Source organism: Anguilla anguilla, chromosome 8 (genome assembly GCF_013347855.1).
Source record: "Anguilla anguilla isolate fAngAng1 chromosome 8, fAngAng1.pri, whole genome shotgun sequence".
NCBI lineage: Eukaryota > Metazoa > Chordata > Actinopteri > Anguilliformes > Anguillidae > Anguilla > Anguilla anguilla.
Genome location: NC_049208.1, coordinates 5,737,879 through 5,762,878, shown reverse-complemented (window position 1 = coordinate 5,762,878; position 25,000 = coordinate 5,737,879). Strand labels below are relative to the sequence as shown.

At 47.4% G+C, this 25,000-nt stretch overlaps 2 protein-coding genes across 5 annotated transcripts in view; both read left to right on the top strand.

Moving 5' to 3' along the window:
* The window catches only part of LOC118234015 (kin of IRRE-like protein 1), a 46,195-nt gene extending 34,126 nt beyond the window's left edge, over window positions 1-12,069 (top strand). Inside the window, exons 7-16 of one of the 4 annotated variants that reach the window (XM_035430269.1) lie at window positions 510-658; window positions 1,006-1,133; window positions 1,866-1,992; window positions 3,431-3,531; window positions 5,339-5,555; window positions 7,504-7,611; window positions 9,773-9,900; window positions 10,327-10,440; window positions 11,344-11,919; window positions 12,025-12,069. In XM_035430269.1, the coding sequence (XP_035286160.1) occupies window positions 510-658; window positions 1,006-1,133; window positions 1,866-1,992; window positions 3,431-3,531; window positions 5,339-5,555; window positions 7,504-7,611; window positions 9,773-9,900; window positions 10,327-10,440; window positions 11,344-11,910 (1,639 nt within the window). In that variant the 3' untranslated portion in view covers window positions 11,911-11,919; window positions 12,025-12,069. Of the gene's footprint in view, window positions 1-509; window positions 659-1,005; window positions 1,134-1,865; window positions 1,993-3,430; window positions 3,532-5,239; window positions 5,274-5,338; window positions 5,556-7,503; window positions 7,612-9,772; window positions 9,901-10,326; window positions 10,441-11,343; window positions 11,965-12,024 lie in introns of those variants that run through there. The other 3 variants (XM_035430270.1, XM_035430272.1, XM_035430268.1) reach the window with 3 other exon arrangements.
* An 8,654-nt stretch (window positions 12,070-20,723) lies between these two features.
* ndufs2 (NADH:ubiquinone oxidoreductase core subunit S2) overlaps window positions 20,724-25,000 on the top strand; it is a 6,929-nt gene continuing 2,652 nt past the window's right edge. Inside the window, exons 1-9 of the mRNA XM_035430306.1 lie at window positions 20,724-20,855; window positions 21,302-21,405; window positions 21,766-21,956; window positions 22,072-22,192; window positions 22,736-22,848; window positions 23,679-23,753; window positions 23,982-24,059; window positions 24,156-24,241; window positions 24,552-24,671. Coding sequence (XP_035286197.1) covers window positions 20,731-20,855; window positions 21,302-21,405; window positions 21,766-21,956; window positions 22,072-22,192; window positions 22,736-22,848; window positions 23,679-23,753; window positions 23,982-24,059; window positions 24,156-24,241; window positions 24,552-24,671 — 1,013 coding nt within the window. The 5' untranslated portion in view covers window positions 20,724-20,730. The remainder of the gene's footprint in view (window positions 20,856-21,301; window positions 21,406-21,765; window positions 21,957-22,071; window positions 22,193-22,735; window positions 22,849-23,678; window positions 23,754-23,981; window positions 24,060-24,155; window positions 24,242-24,551; window positions 24,672-25,000) is intronic.

Genomic DNA, 25,000 nt, shown 5'->3' with positions numbered 1-25,000 from the left:
ACATAACCCAAGTTGGTCTGTTATGCACTTAGATAAATTTAAAATCCTCAATCAGATCCTTTTTTGTGCCCTTTTACTAGACTTGAGGAAAATAAGTATCTTTAGTCTTTCCTGATAACTTCAAGCCAGGAACTAATTTAGTTACTCCTCTTTGTACTTTTCAAGAGCTTCTGTATTTTTCTTGTAGTGTAGGTGCCCAGAACTGTGTGCCACACTCAAAGTATGGCCTGGAAAATGCATTTCCTAACACCAGCACAAGCTCCTTTTATATATGCACCATACATCTACCCACATATCCCAGCGCTAGTTGCACTGTTGTCTCTGCTGCACTTTGTATTGTACTGCATTGTACGGGGCCCAGGTCTGACAGCGTCTGTCCACCAGAGCCAGGTTTTGGCAGTTGCCCGGCTGTTTGTGGGTGACGGCGGATCCAGGTCGTCTGCGTGAAACAGGAAGTTTATTTTTTTTTTTCTCTCAGTGCTGACGAGCGCGTTTCTCGTCTCTCGCAGGTGGGCGAAGGGGGGCGTGCTGCTGGAGGGGGCGAGGGAGAGCGTCTTCATGACGACGGCGGATCACTCCTTCTTCACGGAGCCCGTCTCCTGCCAGGTGTTCAACGCCGTGGGCAGCACCAACGTCAGCATCCTGGTGGATGTGCACTGTGAGTCTGTCTGTCTGTCTGTCTGTCTCTCTCTCCCTCTCTCTGTCTCCCTCGCTCACTCTTTCTCACTCTGTCTGTCTGTCTGTCTGTCTCTCTCTCCCTCTCTCTGTCTACCTCGCTCGCTCTCACTTTCTCTCTCTTTCTCACTCTGTCTGTCTGTCTGTCTGTCTGTCATGAGGCAGTTGGTGAGTGGTGTTTAGCTTGCAGAGATGTGCTTGAGAGTGAGCTCAGAGAACTGAAGATGTAGATGGTGAACATGTTTATGTGCTGTCAAATAACATGTCTATGTGTATTGCATTGTCAAGTAAATGAAAAAATCTCTGTTAACCGCCCCCCCTCCCCTGCAGTTGGTCCAGTCCTAGTGGTGGAGCCCCGCCCCCTCACTGTAGACATCGATTCTGACGTCACACTCAACTGCAAGTGGGCTGGTAACCCCCCCCTCACCCTGACCTGGACCAAAAAGGGCTCTAACATGGTGAGCACCACCTAGCTGTCTGTGTGTGTGTCACCTGTGTGTGTGTGTGTCTCACCTGTATGTGTCTTACCTGTGTGTGTGTGTGTCTCATTTGTGTCTGTGTCACCTGTGTGTGTCTCATTTGTGTGTATGACTCACCTGTGTCTCTTACCTGTGTGTGTGTGTCTCACCTGTGTGTGTCACCTGTGTGTGATTCACTTGAGTGTGTCTCACCTGTGTGTATGACTCACCTGTGTGTCTTACCTGTGTGTGTGTGTGTGTGTCTCACCTGTGTGTGATTCACTTGAGTGTGTCTCACCTGTGTGTGATTCACCTGAGTGTGTCTCACCTGTGTGTATGACTCACCTGTGTGTCTTACCTGTGTGTGTGTGTGTCACCTGTGTGTGTGATTCACTTGAGTGTGTCTCACATGTATGTGTCTTACCTGTGTGTGTGTGTGTGTGTCACCTGTGTATGTCTCACCTGTGTGTGTCTCATCTGTGTGTATTACCTTTATGTGTGTCTTATCTTTGTGTCTGTGTCACCTGTATGTGGTGTCTCACCTGTGTGTTTCTTACCTGTGTGTGTCTTATCTTTGTGTGTGTCACCTGTGTGTGTGACTCACCTGTGTGTGTGTGTCTCATTTGTGTGTGTGTGTGTGTGTCACCTGTATGTGTCACCTGTGTGTGTCTCACCTGTGCGTGTGTATCTCACCTGTGTGTCTTACCTGTTGCGTGCGTCTCACCTGGGCAGGTACTCAGTAATAATAATCAGCTCTACCTGAAGTCGGTGAGCCAGGCGGACGCCGGTCAGTACGTGTGCAAAGCCATCGTCCCACGCATCGGCGTCGGGGAAACGGAGGTCACGCTCACCGTGAACGGTCAGTAAGACAACCTCCTACCCTAATCTCTATCACCATAGTATTGCTTCAGCCATTTTAGTGTATTCCAGTACCATTGTTATACTAACCCATGGTGTTATACAGGGAGTGTTATAGTTAGCCGGTGATACTCAGATATAATCAGGGGTGGCAGTGTAGTATAGCGGTTAGGGAACTGGCCTCGTAATCAAAGAGTTGTACCCTTGAGCTTCAGTATCCATCCCAACTGGATAAAATTGATACCATGTAAGAATGTAAAAAAAAAACCAACTGAAAATAAAAAGAGTCACTCTGAAGAAGAGTGTCTGGTAAATGCCGGTGATGATGATGTAAAAGCTGTGTTGTCCTCGTCTTAGGCCTTGTGCACACTCGCGGTTTTAGTTCTGAAACGTTTTGGAAAAGGTTTTAGCGGAGTTGGTTTTCTCTACCTTGACCCTGTCCGTACACATTTACTCGAATGCGTTCTGTGGTTTTTGGAAACGTCAGAAGGCGATCCACGACAGCACAACATTGAGCGGCAGTGGGCAACGAGGGCTGTATCCGTTTTAGCTTTTCATGCCAACCTCTGGCTTTAACTGCATAATTAGCACTAAAATTTACGCCATCTGGCATTTTAGCTACATTTCGCGATCAGCGCGTGGATAACAGCCAAAAGGCTGTTTTTTGTGTCCCTATATGAAATGTTTTACTGTGATATAATCTACTGAGTGAGCCAGTGTTGGGGTATACGGCCAGTTAGCTCATTTAGCCAGGGTAACCGGTGGAAACAAGATCCTGCACACACACACCGGCCCTCCAGAACCGAAATTGCCCACCCCTGATATAGCAATATAATGTGATAATTAATGATAAAATTAATAAAAATGTTTTAACTGTGAAATGATTCTACAGGTACAGGTTTTGAAAACCGATCCTGTACACATTTATTGTTCAAACCAGTTAAGGGTTTTTGAAAAGTGTTTGATCCTACCTTTGCAGGGTTTCGAATGAAAACGTCTTCTAAGACGTTTCCTGGTAGTGTGGATTTGACGGTTTTAAGGAGCCAAAACTGTTTTTTTGGAACTTATTTAGTGTGTCTGTGTACGAGGCCTTGGTGCGCAACACCGCCCCCCTCTGGTCAGTCGAGCACCTGCACCAGTGTACTCCTCAGTCACAGGGGAAGGAACAGTGGCTGTCTGCGGTTCTGCAGCTAGCTCTGGGCTGTGATTGGCCAATCCGGGCAGGAAGGTGTTCATCGTTAATGCTGAGCATGTGTATGAGCCTTAATGCACAACAGCGCCCCCATCTGGTCAGTGTGAGTGCCTGCTCCAGTGTGCTCCTCAGTCACAGGGGAAGGAGCAGTGGCTCTCTGCAGCTCTGCAGCTAGCTCTGGGCTGTGATTGGCCGGTCCGGGCAGGAAGGTGTTCATCGTTAATGCTGAGCGTGTTTCTCTTGGCAGGTCCGCCGATTATCTCCAGCGATTCGGTCCAGTACGCCGTCAGAGGGGAGAGAGGGGAGGTCAAGTGCTACATCGCCAGCACCCCTCCCCCGGACAAGATCGTGAGTGTCCCCTACACTGTCATTCTACTGCACCCTACACACTACCCATATACGGCACCCTAAACCCTACACATTATCACTTTACTGCACCCTGAACCCTACAAACTATCACTGTACTACACCCTAAACCCTACACACTACCAGTCTACTGGACCCTAAACCCTACTGCACCTTAACCATACACATTCCCACTCTACTGCACCCTAAACCCTACACACTACCCATATACTGCACCCTAAACCCTACACACTATCACTTTACTGCACCCTAAACCCTACACACTACCAGTCTACTGCACCCTAATCTCTACTACACCATAACCCTAAACACTATCATTCTACTGCACCCTAAACCCTACACACTACCACTCTACTGCACCCTAAACCCTACACACTATCACTCTACTGCACCCTAAACCCTACACAGTAAAAGTATACTGCACCCTAAACCCTACACACTACCAGTTTAATGTACCCTAAACCCTACACACTCACACTCTAATGTATCCTAAACCCTACGCACTCACACTCTAATGCTCCCTAAACCCTACACACTCACACTCTACTGCACCCTAAACCCTACACACTCACACTCTAATGCACCCTAAACCCTACACACTACCTGTTTAATGTACCCTAAACTCTACGCACTCACACTCTAATACACCCTGAACCCTACACACAATCACTCTACTGCACCACACTAGCAGTCCACTGCACCCTGAACCTTAGGGAGTAGGGAGAGAGAGAGAGTGAGAGAGAGAGGGTCTGAGCTTCGTACGGAGTGGGTAAAAGCCGGGAGGACTGGAGTGATTGACAGGAAGGACCGGGCCGCGCCGGGCCGCGCGTAGCGGCATCGGTAGCGGTGCTGCGGCGCGAGCGGGGAGATCTGTGCGCGCGGCTGCTAGCGGCAGCGCTTAGCCCCCGGGCCGCGGCCCCCGTGACGCTAACGCGGCGCGACCGCGCGGGCTAGGGCCCCGCGCCGGGGCAAAAGGGGGGCGTTTATGAAATATGGAGCGCGGCGGGGCGGAGACCTCGTGAAAGGGAAGTGGGATCTTTTGTTTTCCCCCGCTCCCCGTATTCATAATCTTTTTTTTTTTTTTTTTTTTTAGGTTAAAAGGTACATTAGCACAACATGTGGGTCTATGCATCTTTAATGCGTTCATATTCCATATTTAATAATACCGCCGCCTCGGTGGGTTTTTCAAGCGCGGAATCCTGCTGGAGTTTCGTTATTCTTGTACTCCTGTCCCAACACTGAGAGGGAGAGAGGGAGAGGGAGAGGGAGCATAAAGGGGGGGCGAGAGAGGCAGAGGGTGAAGAAACCTCCTCCAGTCACCCCCTCTGTGATACCACCTGTCCTGGGTCTGTCACGGGCCTGTCCTGGGTCTGTCCCGGGCCTGCCCTGGGTCTATCACGAGCCTGTCCTGGGTCTGTCCTGTGCCTGTCCTGGGTCTGTCATGAGCCTGTCCTGGGTCCGTCGCGGGCCTGTCCTGGGTCTGTCCCAAGTCTGTCCTGGGTCATTCCTGGGGCTTTCCCGAGTCTGTCCTGGGTCTGTTCTGGGGCTGTACCGGGTCTGTGCCCTGTACATCCACATTTCAGAAACAGTCACTGAGATTCCACACAGACCGCAGTGCGGCTTTAGTTATGTGTGCTGTGTAGTAGGTGTGTGTGTGTAAACCTGTGTGTGTGTGTGTGTGTGTGTGTGTGTGTGGGCGTGGAAGGAGAACGTGTGGGAGAAGGGTACGCTGCTGGTGTGTGTGTGTGTGTGTGTGTGTAACCTGTGTATGTATGCACCTGTGCTGCAGGTGTGGGCGTGGAAGGAGAACGTGTGGGAGAAGGAGAAGGGCACGCTGCTGGAGAGGTACACGGTGGAGCAGAGCAAGCCGCACTCGCAGGGAGGAGCCGTGCTCTCCACCCTCACCATCAACAACGTGATGGAGTCCGACTTCCACTCGCCCTACAACTGCACCGCCTGGAACGCCTTCGGGCCCGGAACCATGATCATCACCCTGGAGGAGACCGGTACGCCTCCGCCCCTCCCCTACACCCTTACGCCCCGATCCCGTACCTACACCCCCACACCCCTCCACCCCTATCCCGTACCTACACCCCTACGCCCCTATCCCGTACCTATACCCCTACACCCCTATCCCGTACCTATACCCCTACACCCCTATCCCGTACCTATACCCCTACACCCCTACACCCCTATCCTGTACCTATATCCCTACGCCCCTATCCCGTACCTATACCCCTACACCCCTACACCCCTATCCTGTAATTATACCCCTACACCCCTATCCCGTACCTACACCCCTACGCCCCTATCCCGTACCTATACCCCTACACCCCTCCACCCCTATCCCGTACCTACACCCCTACGCCCCTATCCCGTACCTATACCCCTACACCCCTACACCCCTATCCTGTACCTATACCCCTACACCCCTATCCCGTACCTACACCCCTCCACCCCTATCCCATACCTATACCCCTACACCCTTACGCCCCTATCCCGTACCTATACCCCTACACCCCTATCCTGTACCTACACCCCTTCACCCCTACACCCCTATCCCATACCTATACCCCTAGACCCCTCCAACCCTATTCCCTACCTATACCCCTACACCCCTATCCTGTACCTACACCCCCACATCCCTATCCCGTACCTACACCCCTACACCCCTATCCTGTACCTACACCCCTACACCCCTACACCCCTATCCTGTACCTATACCCCTACACCCCTATCCCGTACCTACACCCCTCCACCCCTATCCCATACCTATACCCCTACACCCTTACGCCCCTATCCCGTACCTATACCCCTACACCCCTATCCTGTACCTACACCCCTTCACCCCTACACCCCTATCCCATACCTATACCCCTAGACCCCTCCAACCCTATTCCCTACCTATACCCCTACACCCCTATCCTGTACCTACACCCCCACATCCCTATTCCCTACCTATATCCCTACACCCCTATCCTGTACCTACACCCCTCCACCCCATCCCGTACCTATACCCCTACACCCCTATCCCGTACCTATACCCCTACACCCCTATCCCGTACCTACACCCCTACACCCCTATCCTGTACCTACACCCCTTCACCCCTACACCCCTATCCTGTACCTACACCCCTACACCCCTATCTCGTACCGATACCCCTACACCACTGCAACCCTATCCCACCCCTATACCCCTCCACCCCTACCCTGTACCTACTCCCCTACCCTGTCCAAACTCCACCTCTGGCCCATCCCAACCCATATCTACCTCACCCAAACAGTAATGTACACCTATGTTGTGTAAATCGCTCTGGATAAGAGCGTCTGCTAAATGTCTGTAATGTAATGTAATCTACCCCTTCTGTTTTTACCTGTTTCAGAATGTGAGGGTGTCAAGCTTTTTAAGTGTCTGTGCTACAGAGATTGTGTCAGTGGGGATTATGTGTGTGTCTGTGTTGCAGATATTGTGTCAGTGGGGAGTATGTATTTGTCTGTGCTGCAGGGATTGTGTCAGTGTGGATTGTGTTTGTGTCTGTGCTGCAGAGTTTGTGTCAGTGGGGATTATGTATGTGTCTGTGCTGCAGAGATTGTGTCATTGGGGATTATGTATGTGTCTGTGTTGCAGATATTGTGTCAGTGGGGATTATGTATGTGTCTGTGCTGCAGAGATTGTGTCAGTGGGGATTATGTATGTCTGTGTTGCAGATATTGTGTCAGTGGGGAGTATGTATTTGTCTGTGCTGCAGGGATTGTGTCAGTGTGGATTGTGTTTGTGTCTGTGCTGCAGAGTTTGTGTCAGTGGGGATTATGTATGTGTCTGTGCTGCAGAGATTGTGTCAATGGGGATTATGTATGTGTCTGTGCTGCAGAGATTGAGTCGATGGGGATTATGTATGTGTCTGTGCTGCGGAGTTTATGTCAGTGGGGATTATGTATGTGTCTGTGTTGCAGAGATTGTGCCGGTGGGGATTATCGCGGGCAGCACTGTGGGCTCCTCCATCCTCCTGCTGCTCTGTCTGCTGGCTCTGGCACTCTTCCTGTACCGCCAACGCAAAGGCAGTAAGTATATTATAGTATACACACTGTACGCTATAATATACAGTACACAATACACTATTCACACTATACACTACATGCACTGTACACACTATACGGTACACTGTTCACACCATACACTATACTATACACTGTACACTATTCACACTATATACTACACACTATACACTATACGTTATTCACACTATACACTATACACACTGTGCACTATAATATACAGTACATAATACACTATTCACACTATACACACTGTACACTATAATATACAGTACACAATACACTATTCACACTATACACTACATGCACTGTACACACTACGGTACACTGTTTACACTATACACTATACTATACACTGTACACTATTCACACTATATACTGCACACTATACACTATACGTTATTCACACTGTACACTATACACACTGTATACTGTACACTGCACTGTGAAAAAATCTTGTCAGCAAACATTAGCTAAGTTCAGTAAGGTTAAATAGCTAGAATGGCTCACTGCCAGCTCTTTGACCTGACAAGCTAGCTATAGTAGGCCTACTTTGTACTAGCTAGAGCTATAGTGAAGTCCACAAATTGATGGCTAGCTACATAGATAACACAACAGAGAATTTGATGTTTTAACTACTAGGCCACAAGACGAAAACATTTAACCTCAGACATGTATATCACTCTTGCATTTGAGTCCAGTAGTCCAACCAGCGTAGTGAGTAATAGATGATTAATAACAGTAACATGTTGCTGGGAAACACCCAGACACAACCTGCCTGCTTTTTGGAGCGATTGAATGTTTAGGAGAAACATATAGAACAAGACTTGGATTAGTAGTGTGATCTGATACTGGGAGGGATAAACTTGACTGTTAAGAGTGTTGTCTGATGAACTGACTGTTAAAAGTGTGATCTTATTCTGGGCTGAACTGACTGTGAAGAGTGTGATCGGATACTGGGGTGACCTGACTGTTAAAAGTGTGATTGGGTGACTTCTTGAACTGACTTCTTGAGCAAGCACAATTTCCTGGACTGTCACCACTGAGCTGAGCTGTGGAAGAACCATGAGTCACCCGTGTGGGAAATTGCACAATCCCCCCAAAAACGGTCATTCCAAAAGAATGAATTGTCCTCACACTGCACGCCACTGTTCTTCATAGAGCAGCGACCGTGACTCTGTTGCTATGCTATGGCGTACATGGTAATATACACTGATATATTAATTGCAATTGTACTGCTAGGTCACCCACAATGCATTGCTTTACTAAGTCTTTATATGGCTTTTAATTCCGGAAATTAAAATTTGATTTGGTACACACACACACACAAAGCATAGTAAGCTCCGTAATGTTTGGGACAAAGATTTATAATATTTTTTCTTGATTTGGCTTCGTACTCCAGAATTTCTGAATTTGTAATCAAACTATTCGCATGTGGTTAACGTGCCCTCCCCATTTCAGGGCACCACGATGTTTTGGTCAAATGGCTTCACAGGTGTTTGTGATTAGTCGTGTGTTCAACTGCTTTCTGAGTGCAGGGATAAGAGAGCTTTCAGTATCGAGTCTTCATTCTGTAAACAAATACCCTTTCACAAAGGCTGAGAATCTGCACTTCAATCACACGTGAATTGCATGATTGTTAATGTAAAATTGTGGAGCACAGAGCCAAATCAAGATTTAAAAAAAAACAAAAAGCACATGTCTTTGTCCCAAACGTTATGGAGCTCGCGGTACATGGTTCATTGCTACGCACATGCATGCGCTGGACACGTGGGTAAGGAACTGGGCTTGTAACCGAAAGGTCGCAGGTTCGATTCCCGGGTAAGGACACTGCCGTTGTACCCTTGAGCAAGGTACTTAACCAGAATTGCTTCAGTATATATCCAGCTGTATAAATGGATACAATGTAAAAAATGCTGTGTAAAAAGTTGTGTAAAGTCGCTCTGGATAAGAGCGTCTGCTAAATGCCTGTAATGTAATGTAATGTGTAAGTCGCTCTGGATAAGAGCGTCTGCTAAATGCCTGTAATGTAATGTGTAAGTCGCTCTGGATAAGAGCGTCTGCTAAATGCCTGTAATGTAATGTAATGTGTAAGTCGCTCTGGATAAGAGCGTCTGCTAAATGCCTGTAATGTAATGTAATGTAATGTAATGTAATGCGTTTCCAGGTCGACGGGGGGTGACCCTGGGGAAGCCGGACATCAAGGTGGAGACGGTCAACAAGGAGACGCACAACCTGGAGGACGACGCCTCCACCGTCTCCACGGCGACGCGCATGGTCAAGGCCATGTATTCTGTGAGTGTCCAACAAGGCGACGAGGTCTTGATGACTTGAGGCACCTGAGTACCGGCGGCTGAAATAACCCGTCTAACCCCGTCCCCTGAGCCTAACCGGGAAACCCCTCTGCTGAAATATCCATCCTGTTTCTAACGAGTGCTTTTCTTCTTGCTTAAGCCTGAAAGCTTTTCATTACAATAACTCTTTTCTTGGAGACAGAAATGAAGAGCTGATATCAATTGATTTCTGTCTCTCTTCCTCTCTCTTTCCTTCCTTCCTTCCTTTCTTCCTTCATTCCTTTGCCCCTCCATGTCTCCCCCTCTCCGTGTGTGCGTTTGTGCGTGTGTGTGTGTGGGTGGGCGCGCGTGAATGTGCTGGTGTGTATGTGTGTGTGTGTGTGTGTGTGTATGTCTGTGTGTGTGTTGTTGTCGTTTGATGGTTTAGTTTTTGCCCTCTGTTTCCCTCTCTCCTTCCACTCAGCCCTTCAAGGACGACATGGAGCTCAAGCAGGATCTCCGCAGCGACACACTGGACACGCGCGAGGAGTACGACCTCAAGGTCAGCTACTCCAGCCTTACTCACACTTTACACACAGCATGCTCTACTCACAGTTTACACACAGCATGCTCTACTCACACTTTACACACATGAGCATGCTCTACTCACACTTTACACATACAAACATGCTCTACTCACACTTTACACACAGCATGCTCTACTCACACTTTACACACATGAGCATGCTCTACTCACACTTTACACATACAAACATGCTCTACTCACACTTTACACACAGCATGCTCTACTCACACTTTACACACATGAGCATGCTCTACTCACACTTTACACACACAAGCATGCTCTACTCACACTTTACACATAGAAACATGCTCTACTCACACTTTACACACAGCATGCTCTACTCACACTTTACACACATGAGCATGCTCTACTCACACTTTACACACACAAGCATGCTCTACTCACACTTTACACACACAAGCATGCTCTACTCACACTTTACACACAGCATGCTCTACTCACACTTTACACACACAAGAGCATGCTGTACTCACACTTTACACACACATGAGCATGCCTTACTCACACTTTACACACAGAATGAGCAAGCTCTACTCACACTTTACACACAGAATGCGCAAGCTCTACTCACACTACACACAAGCCTGCTCTACTCACACTTTACACACAGCATGCTCTACTCACACTTTACACACAGAATGAGCAGGCTCTACTCACACTTTACACACAGCATGCTGTACTCACACGTTAACACAGCATGAGCAAGCTCTACTCACACTATACACACAGCATGCTCTACTCACACTTTACACACAGAATACACACGCTGTACACTCAGATTCACCTTGCACACAGCCCACATGCATTTCTTATTTTTACGTGTATAACTGTGACGGTCTGTGATTGGTCTTTGCGCAGGACCCCACTAACGGCTACTACAATGTCCGCGCCACCACCCACGAAGACGCCCGGCCCTCCTCCCGCTCGATGCTCTACCCGGACTACCGAACGACCAACCCCGCGGGCACCGCGGGCGGGGCAGGGGGCGGGGCCGGGGTGGGAGCGAGCGCGGCGGCCGCCGGGGGCGGAGCCGGAGGCGGGGCGAGGGGGGGCTGCTTCGACCCCCGCCCCCCGTCCCGGCTGTCGCACAGCAGCTACGCCCAGTTCAACACCTTCACGCGGGCGGGGCAGCCCCAGCAGGCCCCGCCCAACCCCGCCGCTCAGACCGCCGAGTTCCCGGGGGACTGCGGCCTGCTGGATTCCTCCGCCCAGCTGGCCTACGACAGCTACGGCCCCACGCACTACCCCTACCGCCTGGGCTTCGCCCCGCCCATGGAGGGCGGCCCGTCCTACGAAATGTACGGGGCCGGGGCGGGGTCAGAGACTGTGCTGGGGAAGTACGGGACCTCCGCCCGCTTCTCCTACACCTCACCGCCCACCGACTACACCCACAGGCACACACAGAGAATGCAGACCCACGTGTGAGAGGCACCTACACACACACACACACCCTATACACTATACATTATACACACACATACACACCCACAGGCACACACAGAGAATGCAGACCCACGTGTGAGAGGCACCTACACACACACACACACACACACACACACACAAACACACACACACACCCTATACACTATACATTATACACACACATACACACCCACAGGCACACACAGAGAATGCAGGCCCACGTGTGAGAGGCACCTACACACACACAAACACACACACACACCCTATACACTATACATTATACACACACATACACACCCACAGGCACACACAGAGAATGCAGACCCACGTGTGAGAGGCACCTACACACACACACACACACACACACACCCTATACACTATACATTATACACACACATACACACCCACAGGCACACACAGAGAATGCAGACCCACGTGTGAGAGGCACCTACACACACACACACACACACACACACACACCCTATACACTATACATTATACACACACATACACACCCACAGGCACACACAGAGAATGCAGACCCACGTGTGAGAGGCACCTACACACACACACACACGCACACACACACACACACACCCTATACACTATACATTATACACACACATACACACCCACAGGCACACACAGAGAATGCAGACCCACGTGTGAGAGGCACCTACACACACACACACGCACACACACACACACACCCTATACACTATACATTATACACACACATACACACCCACAGGCACACACAGAGAATGCAGACCCACGTGTGAGAGGCACCTACACACACACACACACACGCACACACACACACACACACCCTATACACTATACATTATACACACACATACACACCCACAGGCACACACAGAGAATGCAGACCCACGTGTGAGAGGCACCTACACACACACACACACATACGCACACACACACCCACAGGCACACACAGAGAATGCAGACCCACGTGTGAGAGGCACACACACACACACACACACACACGCACACACATGCACACACCCACAGGCACACACAGGGAATGCAGACCCACGTGTGAGAGGCGCACACACACACACACACACACGCACATACACACACATACACTCATGCACACACACGCACACACACACATACACAAACGCACATACACGCATGCACACACACGCACACACACCCTATCCACTGTGCACTATACACACACGTACACTCACTGTACGCTACATATGCTATGCACTACATACACTTAAGAACATGCATACGCAAACGCGCACATACATGCATACACACGCTATAGACTACACACACACACCATACACTGTACACACATGTACACACACATGCCACACAAGCACTCGCACACACACACTGCATATCTACACACACACACTGCATATCTCTACACACACGCACCCACACACTGCATATCTACATACACACACACACACCCACACACTGCATATCTACACACACACGCACTCACACACTGCATATCTACACACACACTCGCACACACACGCACCCACACACTGCACACCCTGAAAGCGAAAGTCACAATCAGGAAAGTTTAAAGAAGGACGTCAGTATCAATAACAGAGAGAGAAGATTGAATAAGTTTGGGGGAGAACGCATCCATCTCCTTCACGTTTCCTTTTTAAACTTCTCACCCTCTTTTTCTCTCCCTGACCCTCTTATTCCCTCCCTCCATATCTCTCACTCTCTCTCGCTCTTATTCTTCCCCTCGTTCCATCACTCCTTCTCCCTCTATCTACCTCTCTCCCTCTCCTCTGCCCCTCCTCCTCTTTCTCTTGTTCCCTCTCTCCTCCTCCCCATCTTTCTTTCCCCCGCTCTCTCCCTTTCTCTTTCTTCTTTCTCTCCTCTTTTACTTCCTTTGTAAATAAACCCAGTAGAGACAAATTTAAAGAGTGAAAATAAATAAATGTTTTTAATTATAATCTTCCCATGTAAAAAGTTATACAGTTGAAAGCACTATAGACACTCCATATCTCAATCCCTGCAACCTGCCACAGTCGAATCTCGCATGGAAACCAAGCCACACCCCCGAGCAACCAAACCACGCCCAGTCCATCCAGAAGAGGCCAGTTGAAAACTCTCGTGTAACAATTGTCCGCCGAAGACAAAAGTGCCAAGAACGAGCCACCATTTTTCTTCATGCTGCATCACACTTGGTGTACACGTGTGAAGAGCTGTTTCTACACGCTACATGGTACATGGTACATGGGGTTTGGAAGCCGTGTTCTGGTTTTAACCATAGTTACTCCGTGGTCTCTCTATGTGAGTTGGGGACTCCCAAAATTTGTACAGAAACCTGAATATTAGCGTACTTGTCTCTCTCACTTGCACAGTAGACTAGAAATTAGGTTTTTTCATGTTTATAAGTAAAACGGTTAAAAAAAATGACATTTAGAGGCATTTTTACAGTATTTTTATAAGGAGTTGTGGACCAAAGGTTCAAAGTTATGTGTGACATTTACTTCAGACTCAAAGAAGGAAGTAGATCTGAATCAGACTGAGGGAGAGAAGTCCCAGGATGCACTTGGGCTGAGGGGCGGGGCTTGAGAGAACGCTCCAGAGGAGGACTTGCTCTTTACTTTTTCAAGCAGAGACCACGCCCCCTTGTCAGTGACTGACAGGTGTTAATGGCCGTGTGCCCTCAGCAGACTCCCTGATGGAAGAAGTGTTCATCGCTTTTCTTTGTTTTGTTTTTTTTTTTGTTTTGTTTTTTTAACGCTCTGTGCTTGTTTTTTTTTTTTTTTTAAACCCGAGGTATGAATAATTGGTTTTTTGAAGGCTAAAGGAATGTATGACCAGGCTACTGTATGTTACATACAGCTTTTTGTGAGAAGAGGGGGGCATAGATGGGAGGGGGAGGGGCATGTACCAAAAGGGGGAGGGGCTTGTGTTTGAGCTGATCACGTGATCATGGCAGAGACAAAAGCTGACGGCCATTGCCGCTCTCGGTGAAAGATGACTGACAGGAGGAAAAACCTCACGAACACAATGCATAACTGTATAAATACTGTGTGTGACCATAGGACCCTGTGTGACTGGTTGTTCTGTTCGTGATTATGTGTGACCACGTGATCATTTCTGACCGTATGTGGCAGTATGCAACCGTGTCTGGCCATATGACTGTGACTGTGTGACATATGTATGGACGTGAGACCACATACATGACTGTGTGATCGGGTGACCCTGTATTTGACCATATGCGTGACCATGTGGACTGTGTGTGACATATTCCACCACGTGTGACATTTTAAGACCATATGTATGCCTGTACTATGGTATGACAGTATGTGTGATCTTAGGCATCCAGGTACGTGACCATATGTATTACCGTGTGTATGTCAGTATGACGGTGTGTATGTCAGTATGACAGTGTGTATCTCAGTATTATCGTGTGTATGTCATTATGACAGTGTGTATGTCAGTATGACAGTGTGTATCTCAGTATTATCGTGTGTATGTCATTATGACAGTGTGTATGTCAGTATGACAGTGTGTGTGACGGTATGACAGTGTGTGTGACGGTGTGCATGTCAGTATGCCAGTGTGCTTGTCAGTATGCCAGTGTGCTTGTCAGTATGACAGTGTGTATCTCAGTATTATCGTGTGTATGTCATTATGACAGTGTGTATGTCAGTATGACAGTGTGTGTGACGGTATGACAGTGTGTGTGACGGTGTGCATGTCAGTATGACTGTGTGTATGTCAGTATGACGGTGTGTTTGTCAGTATGATTGTGTGTGTGACGGTGTGTATGTCAGTATGATGGTGTGTGTGACGGTGTGTTTGTCAGTATGACGGTGTGTGATGGTGTGTCTGTCAGTATGACGATGTGTGTGACAGTATGACTGTGTGTGTGACAGTATGACAGTGTGTATGTCAGTATGACGGTGTGTGTGATGGTGTCTGTCAGTATGACGATGTGTATGACAGTATGACTGTGTATGTGACAGTATGACGGTGTGTTTGTCAGTATGACGGTGTGTGTGACGTGTCTGTCAGTATGACGGTGTGTGTGACGGTGTGTATGTCAGTATGACTGTGTGTGTGACAGTATGACGATGTGTGTGACGGTGTGTATGTCAGTATGACTGTGTGTATGACAGTATGACGATGTGTGTGACGGTGTGTATGTCAGTATGACTGTGTGTGTGACAGTATGACGGTGTGTGTGATGGTGTCTGTCAGTATGACGGTGTGTGTGACGTGTCTGTCAGTATGACGGTGTGTGTGACGGTGTGTATGTCAGTATGACTGTGTGTGTGACAGTATGACGATGTGTGTGACGGTGTGTATGTCAGTATGACTGTGTGTGTGACAGTATGACGGTGTGTGTGATGGTGTCTGTCAGTATGACAGTGTGTGTGACAGTATGACGGTGTGTGTGACAGTATGACGGTGTGTTTGTCAGTATGACGGTGTGTTTGTTAGTATGACGGTGTGTGTGATGGTGTCTGTCAGTATGACGGTGTGTATGACAGTATGACGGTGTGTGTGATGGTGTATGTCAGTATGACGGTGTGTTTGTCAGTATGACGGTGTGTTTGTTAGTATGACGGTGTGCTTGACCGTATAGGTTCCTCAGACTGACCATGTAGCATCTTATCTTCTCTGCTTTCACTGCAGTTTTTCAGACAAAACTTGATTTTATCTTCCAGAGCTGACGCTTTTTTTTTTTCTCCATGTGAACCCATGGATATGAGCTCCTGTAAAAGAGACAGGAATCCAATCTTATTTCTTTTTCTTTTCTTGCCGATTTAAAAATTTCATACATTATTTTTTTATTGTTCATGAATGCCTTCCTATTTTGAATTCAATACGTTTATGTTAGTATTACTCTGATGAGGATTATGACTGTAGTAATGTACACGTGCCATATATATCGTTTTTTATTTTTGTTTGTTTAGGGTTAGGGTTGTTTCTCTGACTCCCTTTCACACTTTTGCTGAAAATCTGCTGCTGTTTCCATAACAACAGAAGGTCCCCGTCTCTGAGGAGAGTGACCAATCAGAGAACGTGCAGGGACGGGGTCTTGCTGCTTTGGAGGGAGATTCAAATGTGTCCTCTGCTGTGATTGGCCAGGACTGTGCCTGCGTTTAAATGCCAAGGGGGAGGGGCTGCAGAGCGGGTTTTTGTTGTGTATTTGCGGCCGGTACGTACTGGGTAGGGGCTCCAGTGACACAGTCACGCCGTCCAAGTTGTGTTAGGCTGCCAATGCGGTCGAGCACATGCAGTCTAGATCTTGTGATCGCACGGCCGCGCTGTTTGTAGGAGTGGCATGTGGGAGAAAGTTAAAAGTAAATAAATAAATAAAAAAACGGGGATGACTTCACCTGTGTCTGGAGTGCAGAGTGGCACACCTGTACAAGAACGACGGGTGCGACGGTGTAGACTGGCCCGTCCGCGTGCCATAAGGCATAAGGGGGCAGGGCCAGAGCCGGCCTGCCCGCCCCGTAGGAGGCAAGGGTCCCGCCCGTTTCTTTTTTGGCATTTTTTTACGCACGGCGGAAGCAGCAGGGGGTTTTTTCCGCACAGGTGTGAAAGTCCGGTGGAAAAAAAAAAAAAAAAATGCACGGGAAGAAGACACCGAGGTGTGCGGTTTCGTTTCCGCTGACCCCGCGCGGCTGTTCCGGAACTGTCCTGCTCCGGAACACGGCCGATCGGGTCGGTTCGGTTAGGCTCGGCTCGGCTCAGTGTGTCCCCCTGTGTGTTTATTCTGGGTGCCAAATGCCTGAATATTATAACAAGAAGAAGAAGAAAAAAAAATACAACAGCCATTTATATGCACTAGTATGTGTTTGTGTATTAGGGAGGGTGTCATGGTTACATGTCGTTGTGTGAGAGTGTGTGTGTGTGTGTGTGCAGATATATTTTAATGAATGTGTGTAATGAGCGTATATATTTGTGTATATTTCTGGGTGTCTGTGTACGAGAGCGTGCGTTCATGTGGGTGTGCACGTGTGTACGTTCGTGTATGTGTGCATTGCGTGTGCGTCGGGGGGGGGGGGGGGGGGGGGGGGGGGGGGGGGTAGAGGTGTAGGAGGGGGTGGCCTTAAAATAGACCTCAGCCTTCACCTCATAGAAAAAAAGGCTCATGTGTGAACAGCAAATGAATATGATTTTAGATTATTTTAAAATCATGATTTTAAAAAATCAGCCAATCGAGTCCTGCGCTGCGCTGACTGAAACAGTCAGGAGTCAGAAAAAAAAGAAGGAAAAAAAAGCCGGCCATTAAAAGGCTGCAGGTCCGTCTGTTTTTTGCAGAGGTACGTTATTTACGGTATTTACGGTATTTTTTTTATTTATGTCGGTTTCACCCTTAAGTCTTTTTGCGTGAGTGAAGGTGCGCGTTCCACGGGCTGTGCGTGTGCATGCACGAGTGTGTGTGTGTGTGTGTGTGTGTGTCGCTGAATGTTTGCTTCCACTGTATTAGACCCGGTCTGTCCTTACCATCCATTACATTTCTCCTATTCTTTTTTTATATCAGTGATAGAACTGTGCTCTGTATTTAGTGTGTTTATGGGTTTAAACAATATTATTCTTACTGTATACTGTTCTTAAAGAAAAAATGTACAAAAAGGAAAAAGGTTATTCATTTTTCCTTTATTTTATTTTATTTTATTCAGTATTTTTTCAAATTGTATGTAATTATTTTTTCACGTTATTACCGAAATAAACACTGCTTTCATAACAAGAAAGGTGTGCTGATATGCTCGACGTCCTGACCGAGATGTCGTACGTTTGCCCATGATATTCATATTTGCTCACATTTTCAAATATTTATTTAAAGGTAATTGTTTAGGCTTACACATTTACTCTGATCGGTACACATTCATTCAGCAGAATTTATGAAGAAGACTGAAACGTACACTTGTATTTGTATTCACACAGATAGGGCCTATTTATCAGTTCAGGGGGCTGCACATTGGGGTGGGCAATATGACTATTTCATATCAACTGTTGTATGAACTGCATTAAAGCCTGAGTGTGTTTTAGTAGACTAGATGTGGGCATTGTGCCCTGGATTAAAGCCTATGTTTGGGGCTCACAAGTAGATGTGAGCCCTGAGAAGGACGATTCAGAATCCCAATACTTTTTAAAATGGCGTAACCAATCAGCAACTGCTGTTTCTATCGAATGATGTTACGTCATCAAACATTCCAGTAAGAGCAAGATTGGTTAACATCTCTCAAGATTGGTTAACTGCAGATGAAAATTATCTCTTGAGCTGACTCTGGCACTGTACCATTTGACGCAATTGGGGAAATGTTGATTGCTGTGTGTTGTCCCTTTTAAATAAATAAATAGGTTAAATCAGAATAAATGAAATTCCGTTGAATAGAATATCAGTCTTCCCTACCTCTTCTACACAGCATTATAATTACCGATCACCAGTAGTATTAATATTGTCTATAAAGTACTGAAACAAACTTGAATATACATATACTATGTAGTGAATATGCACTGAAAACATGTATTATAAATTAAGGGCTTTGTTGTACTTAAAGTTAAGAACAGACATAAACTGTGAGGTTTGTCTGTTCTTCCACTCTTCCATCAACTGATCTTAGGTGTCCATGGACACATGAAAGCCTATACGGAAGAAACCTCAACTAATCAATCATTCATCATTCAGATCAGTGAAATAACAAAGTAAAGAAAATAGAAAGGGTGGTACCTCAGAGTACCTGGACAGGGATAAGTTTTATTAAACCAGGAGTGTTCATATTTGTTGTTAACAAAGTAACTTGTAAAACTTTCTCATCATAATTTAATTCATTTAAAACAAATACATTGAAAAATAGAAATTGGTCATGTTAATTTTAATGATTAGCTTCTATGAAGATAGGGTTTGTAGTTCTTGCATTTGACAATCCTAAACCTGCTGGAAATGTTTACAGCCTTTAATTACTTAAGAAAGACCATTTGTAGGTCAGCTCAGGGGCTTTCCGACGACGCCGAACGCCTTCGCGATCAGCTCTGATTGATGACACGGAATATATCTCCCTCTAGTGGTAAATTTCTGTGTTACAACTAACGGTGCACTGTGAAACCACAGCGTGTAAACACTGTAAAAAGATAAGTAGGCTACACGGTAAAAACCAGAGGGTAAAACGAAGTCTATTCAAATGCAGGGTTGTCAACTTGACACGCTTCCTGGCTCCGTGTCATGCTCTAACGCAACCCAAACACATCTCGTGCCAGGTAAAAAACCGCAGTCACTGCATGATTAAAATCATGCATCAGCTCGAAGGACAAAGTGAGATTGGTTCATTGACATCGCAGAGAGACCATCGATTTGCCCGTTATCTTTTGACAGTGAAACCGAATCTGTTCATATTCACTGGTCTTCAACAATCAACTGAAACTCTTTTTTTTTAAACTATTTTAAATGGAGTATTCCAGGATTCCAGTCAACTATGAACTGTTGGCCAGACATAGCAAGGCTATAAATGCGTAAAAAATTACGTTTAACATAGTCTAACGTTTTTTGTATGATTTAATTAGGTGTGACAAATTGTAGGAATCTATTCTTCAACCGAGATCTATAAACATTACCATTAAGGAAAACATTTTTATAGCTATCTGAGGTAACTGGGAATTATATGATTGCAATATAACCGCAGTTGTTTGCTTTACTACATGTGTCCAGAGACAATTTAAACATTTTTATCAAAGTATATCTGGTGTTCCTATATATCATGTCATACCGTGACACTAGAGCAAGTTTTAAACTCTATGGTCAAAACAAGGGTTTGCGCGTGTCTTTCCTGTTTCAACAGGACCCGGATGGTATTTACGTCAGGCAAGATGGCGGCGACGGTGCTGAGGTCGCTTACCAAACTGAGACGTCCTTCAGCTCTTATTTTTCACAATAATTTAATAACCCCTGGTTGTACTGTTCTGCAAAATAGGTAAGCGATTTGCATGGTATCCCTGAAGCGATGACACTTGCAAATATGTGAAAGAAAAGAGCTGTTCACTTATATTCTTTTTATGAGCGCTAACCTAAGTATCGCAAATAGCTAGCTAGATTACCATGGCAAGCAAAGAAATCAACATTGTTTTGAAGATTTTGATACACAATGTGATACCTTTTAGCTAACTTATCAATGACTTCGTTAGTAAGATGTCGTACTTAGTTGCTATTTAAATAAGACGTTAGCTAGAAGGTTTGTAAACCCCACTCCAAGGAGAGTTGTTCTCCGTGTAGCCAACGTCGATGCGGAGATAGCGTATTTATGGCATTTTGCGGTCGTAATCTGAGGTCCAGAATTGTTATCACAATCGAATCTGTATGTCGCCAGGTCTGAAAACTTGCGTCTCGTGTGTAAGCAGGTTGCGGCGTGCTCTCTTTCAGACAGAAGCAGTGGCAGCCAGATGTTGAGTGGACGGAGCAGTACGCGGGAGCGGTCATGGTCCCCAGCGCGATCACAGAGAAATGGGTCCCCCCACCATGGAACGGTAGTCTGCATGTCCCCTTCCTTCAAGTTAATTCTACAGGAGTGTGTTTATGTATTACTTTTTGATACAGAGTAGCGCATAATTTGTAGAAATGTGTGGGCACCACTCGGTGATACTGCCAAGTGCTTGTTTTGCAAGAGTCTGTTACTGCTAAACCCTACTTCTGCTGGAGTGTGTATGTGTGTATGGCTGTGACACTGCTAAACGCTATATCTGTATGAGTGTGCAAGTATGTTCGTGAACGCTACCGCTAAGCGCTTGTTCTGTAAGAGTGTGTATGTGCATTATTATGTGATACCGCTAAACGCTAGCTCTGCGGCAGTGTGAAAACTCATCACTCTACAATGCCACTCGCTACAGATAAGGACCCGCCGATGGAGAAGGCTGTGTCCAATCTGACCATAAACTTCGGGCCGCAGCACCCCGCGGCGCACGGCGTCCTGCGGCTGGTCATGGAGCTCAGCGGCGAGTCGGTGAAGAAGTGTGACCCGCACGTCGGCCTCCTGCACCGCGGCACGGAGAAACTCATCGAGTACAAGACCTACCTGCAGGTACGCCGTCACGGCCTCGCACCTGCCGCCGCTGTACTACTGTTCTGCATCTACGCTGCCATGGTAACGAATTTACAGTGTTTGTCTTTGTGCGTGCGTCTGCGTGCTTGCGTAGGCGCTGCCTTATTTCGATAGGCTGGATTACGTGTCGATGATGTGCAACGAGCAAGCCTACTCCCTGGCCGTGGAGAAGCTCCTGAACATCCAGGCCCCGCTCCGTGCCCAGTGGATTAGAGGTGAGGCTGTCGGCCCGGATACTAACCTGACGCCTGTCTGAAAAACACGTACGAGAAAACGGGTCAGAGCTTTGGGGCGCGTGTGGATTTCTGCTGCGGCTTGCGCTTGTAACAGGCTAATGCTTAATGGATCTGTTTTCTGAATTTCCCATGTGAAGAACATCGAAAGAACTTGAGGTCTCTTTCTTTCATCAGTTTGGCCCCATCATGTAACTAAAATTATCTCAATTAATAAAATGGCTGCCCAAAATAGTTTTTTCACCCTGGAAAAACGGACAAGTAAAAGACTTTCTGCACCAAAAAGACTGTGTAGAATGTGTCATCATCAAGCTAGCTTTCAAGCAGTCTTGTTTTTCTGTGGCCACATATAAACGCTTCTGTTGTTGGTACAAAGTGCAACATTTTTTCTCCATTTAGCAGATGCTCTTTTTTTTTAGATGCGGTAAAGTACCTGTGACCTTGGCGCTGCTGGCCCAGCACCCTAACCACTGTGCCACACTGGCCTCCCCTGTGTGTTTAGTGTGTATCTGTGTGTCTGTGCAGTGCTGTTCGGGGAGCTGACTCGCATCCTCAACCACATCATGGGCATAACCACACACGCCCTGGACATCGGGGCCATGACTCCCTTCTTCTGGATGTTCGAGGAGAGAGAGAAGGTGAGAGAGGCCACGTGTGTGTGTGCGCGTGTGTGTGTGTGTGTGTGCGCGTGTGTGTGCGTGTGCTTGTGCGCGTTTGTTTGTGTGTGTGTGTGTTTGTTTGGGCGCGCGTGTGTGTGCTTGTGCGTGTGCGCGTTTGTTTGTGCGTGCGTGCGTGTGTGTGTTTGTTTGTGCGCGCGTGTGTGTGTTTGTTTGTGCGCGCGTGTGTGTGTTTGTTTGTGCGCGCGTGTGTGTGCTTGTGCGTGTGCGCGTTTGTTTGTGCGTGCGTGCGTGTGTGTGTGTTTGTTTGTGCGCGCGTGTGTGTGCTTGTGCGTGTGTGTGTGTGTGCACATTAGCGTGTAGGCCTGGGTTGTATATGGCTACGATAATTGTCAAATGTAATAACGGTCGTCACCACCATGTGGTGCATTGCCTTTCTTTTCATTTTTTTCTCGGGTGTTTGGGTTCTGTGAGCGTGTGTTATAAAACTCCTCTCTCTCCTGCAGATGTTTGAGTTCTGTGAGCGCGTGTTATAAAACTCCTCTCTCTCCTGCAGATGTTTGAGTTCTGTGAGCGTGTGTTATAAAACTCCTCTCTCCTGCAGATGTTTGAGTTCTGTAGCGTGTGTTATAAAACTCCTCTCTCTCGTGCAGATGTTTGAGTTCTATGAGCGCGTGTTATAAAACTCCTCTCTCTCCTGCAGATGTTTGGGTTCTATGAGCGTGTGTTATAAAACTCCTCTCTCCTGCAGGTGTTTGAGTTCTGTGAGCGTGTGTTATAAAACTCCTCTCTCTCGTGCAGGTGTTTGAGTTCTGTGAGCGTGTGTTATAAAACTCCTCTCTCTCGTGCAGATGTTTGAGTTCTACGAGCGTGTTTCGGGAGCGAGGATGCACGCTGCCTATGTCCGTCCTGGGGGAGTTCACCAGGTGAGGAAGAGGATGGGGTAAACGGTGTAGGAAGATATGTTTGTCTTTTGTGTGGTTGTAGTATTGTAATTATTAGGAATAACATTCTGTTCCTGTAGAATTGTGAAGGGTCTTTGGGTCAGTGAGAGAGTGCTGTGTAACCCTCACACGTGAGTGAGTGCGTGTTTCTGTGCGTGCGCACATGTGAGTGTGTTATTTAGTAAATGATGAGGATGACTCTCTTTGCAGGACATGCCTTTGGGGCTGATGGATGACATTTATCAGTGGTGCAGGAACTTCTCCCTGCGCGTTGATGAGGTGGAAGAGGTGAGATCAGACTGAGTGTGCGAGTGTGCGAGCGAGTGAGCGAGTGAGTGCGAGTTTGCGTGTTTACTGCCACCTCACTGTTTTAACTGTGTGTAGATGTTGACCAACAATCGCATCTGGAAAAATCGCACAGTCGATATCGGCGTGGTGAAGGCTGAGGACGCCCTGAACTACGGCTTCAGGTACCACGTGTCCCACTCTGTACACGATCCATTTAGCCCTTTTCTGAAGAGTAGGTTTTTTTTGGAATTTCCCCCCCCCCCAAATTCTAAGCCTGTGTTCTAGAACTCTGTTGCTTTTAATTGCCGGTAGTGATTGTGACATCAGCGTTGGAATGTTTGGTTGAGAGCACTCTGATAATCATAATTGTGCTCTTGTGCTATCTTGTGGTGTAAAGGATTAACCAGCTTCAGCGCTCTCAGGTTGTGTGCGTGGAGCTGCTACCTGCTTAAACTCAGTCCCCCTCTGTCCCCCTCTGGCTGTCTCTCTCAGTGGCGTGATGCTGAGGGGTTCCGGCATTAAGTGGGACCTGCGGAAGTCCCAGCCCTACGACGTGTACGACCAGGTGGAGTTCGACATCCCCATCGGGAGCAAGGGAGACTGCTATGACAGGTGTGTGAGCGAGAGTGAGAGCAGACTGTGTGTGTGAGAGAGAGAGAGAGAAGACTGTGTGTGTGTGTGTGAGAGAGAGAGAGAGAGAGAGAAGACTGTGTCTGAGCGAGCGAGAGAGAGAGGGAGAGACAGTGAGAGAGAGTGAGAGAAGACTGTGTGTGTGTGTGTTTGAGACAGCGAGAGAGAGGGAGTGTGCGTGTGTGAGAGAGAGTGAGAGCGAGGGAGGTAGAGGGAGAGAGAGAAAGAAGACTGTGTGAGAGAGGGAGGGAGAAAGAGAGAGACTGTGTGCGTGTGTGTGTGAGAGAGAGTGAGAGAGGGAGGGAGAGAAA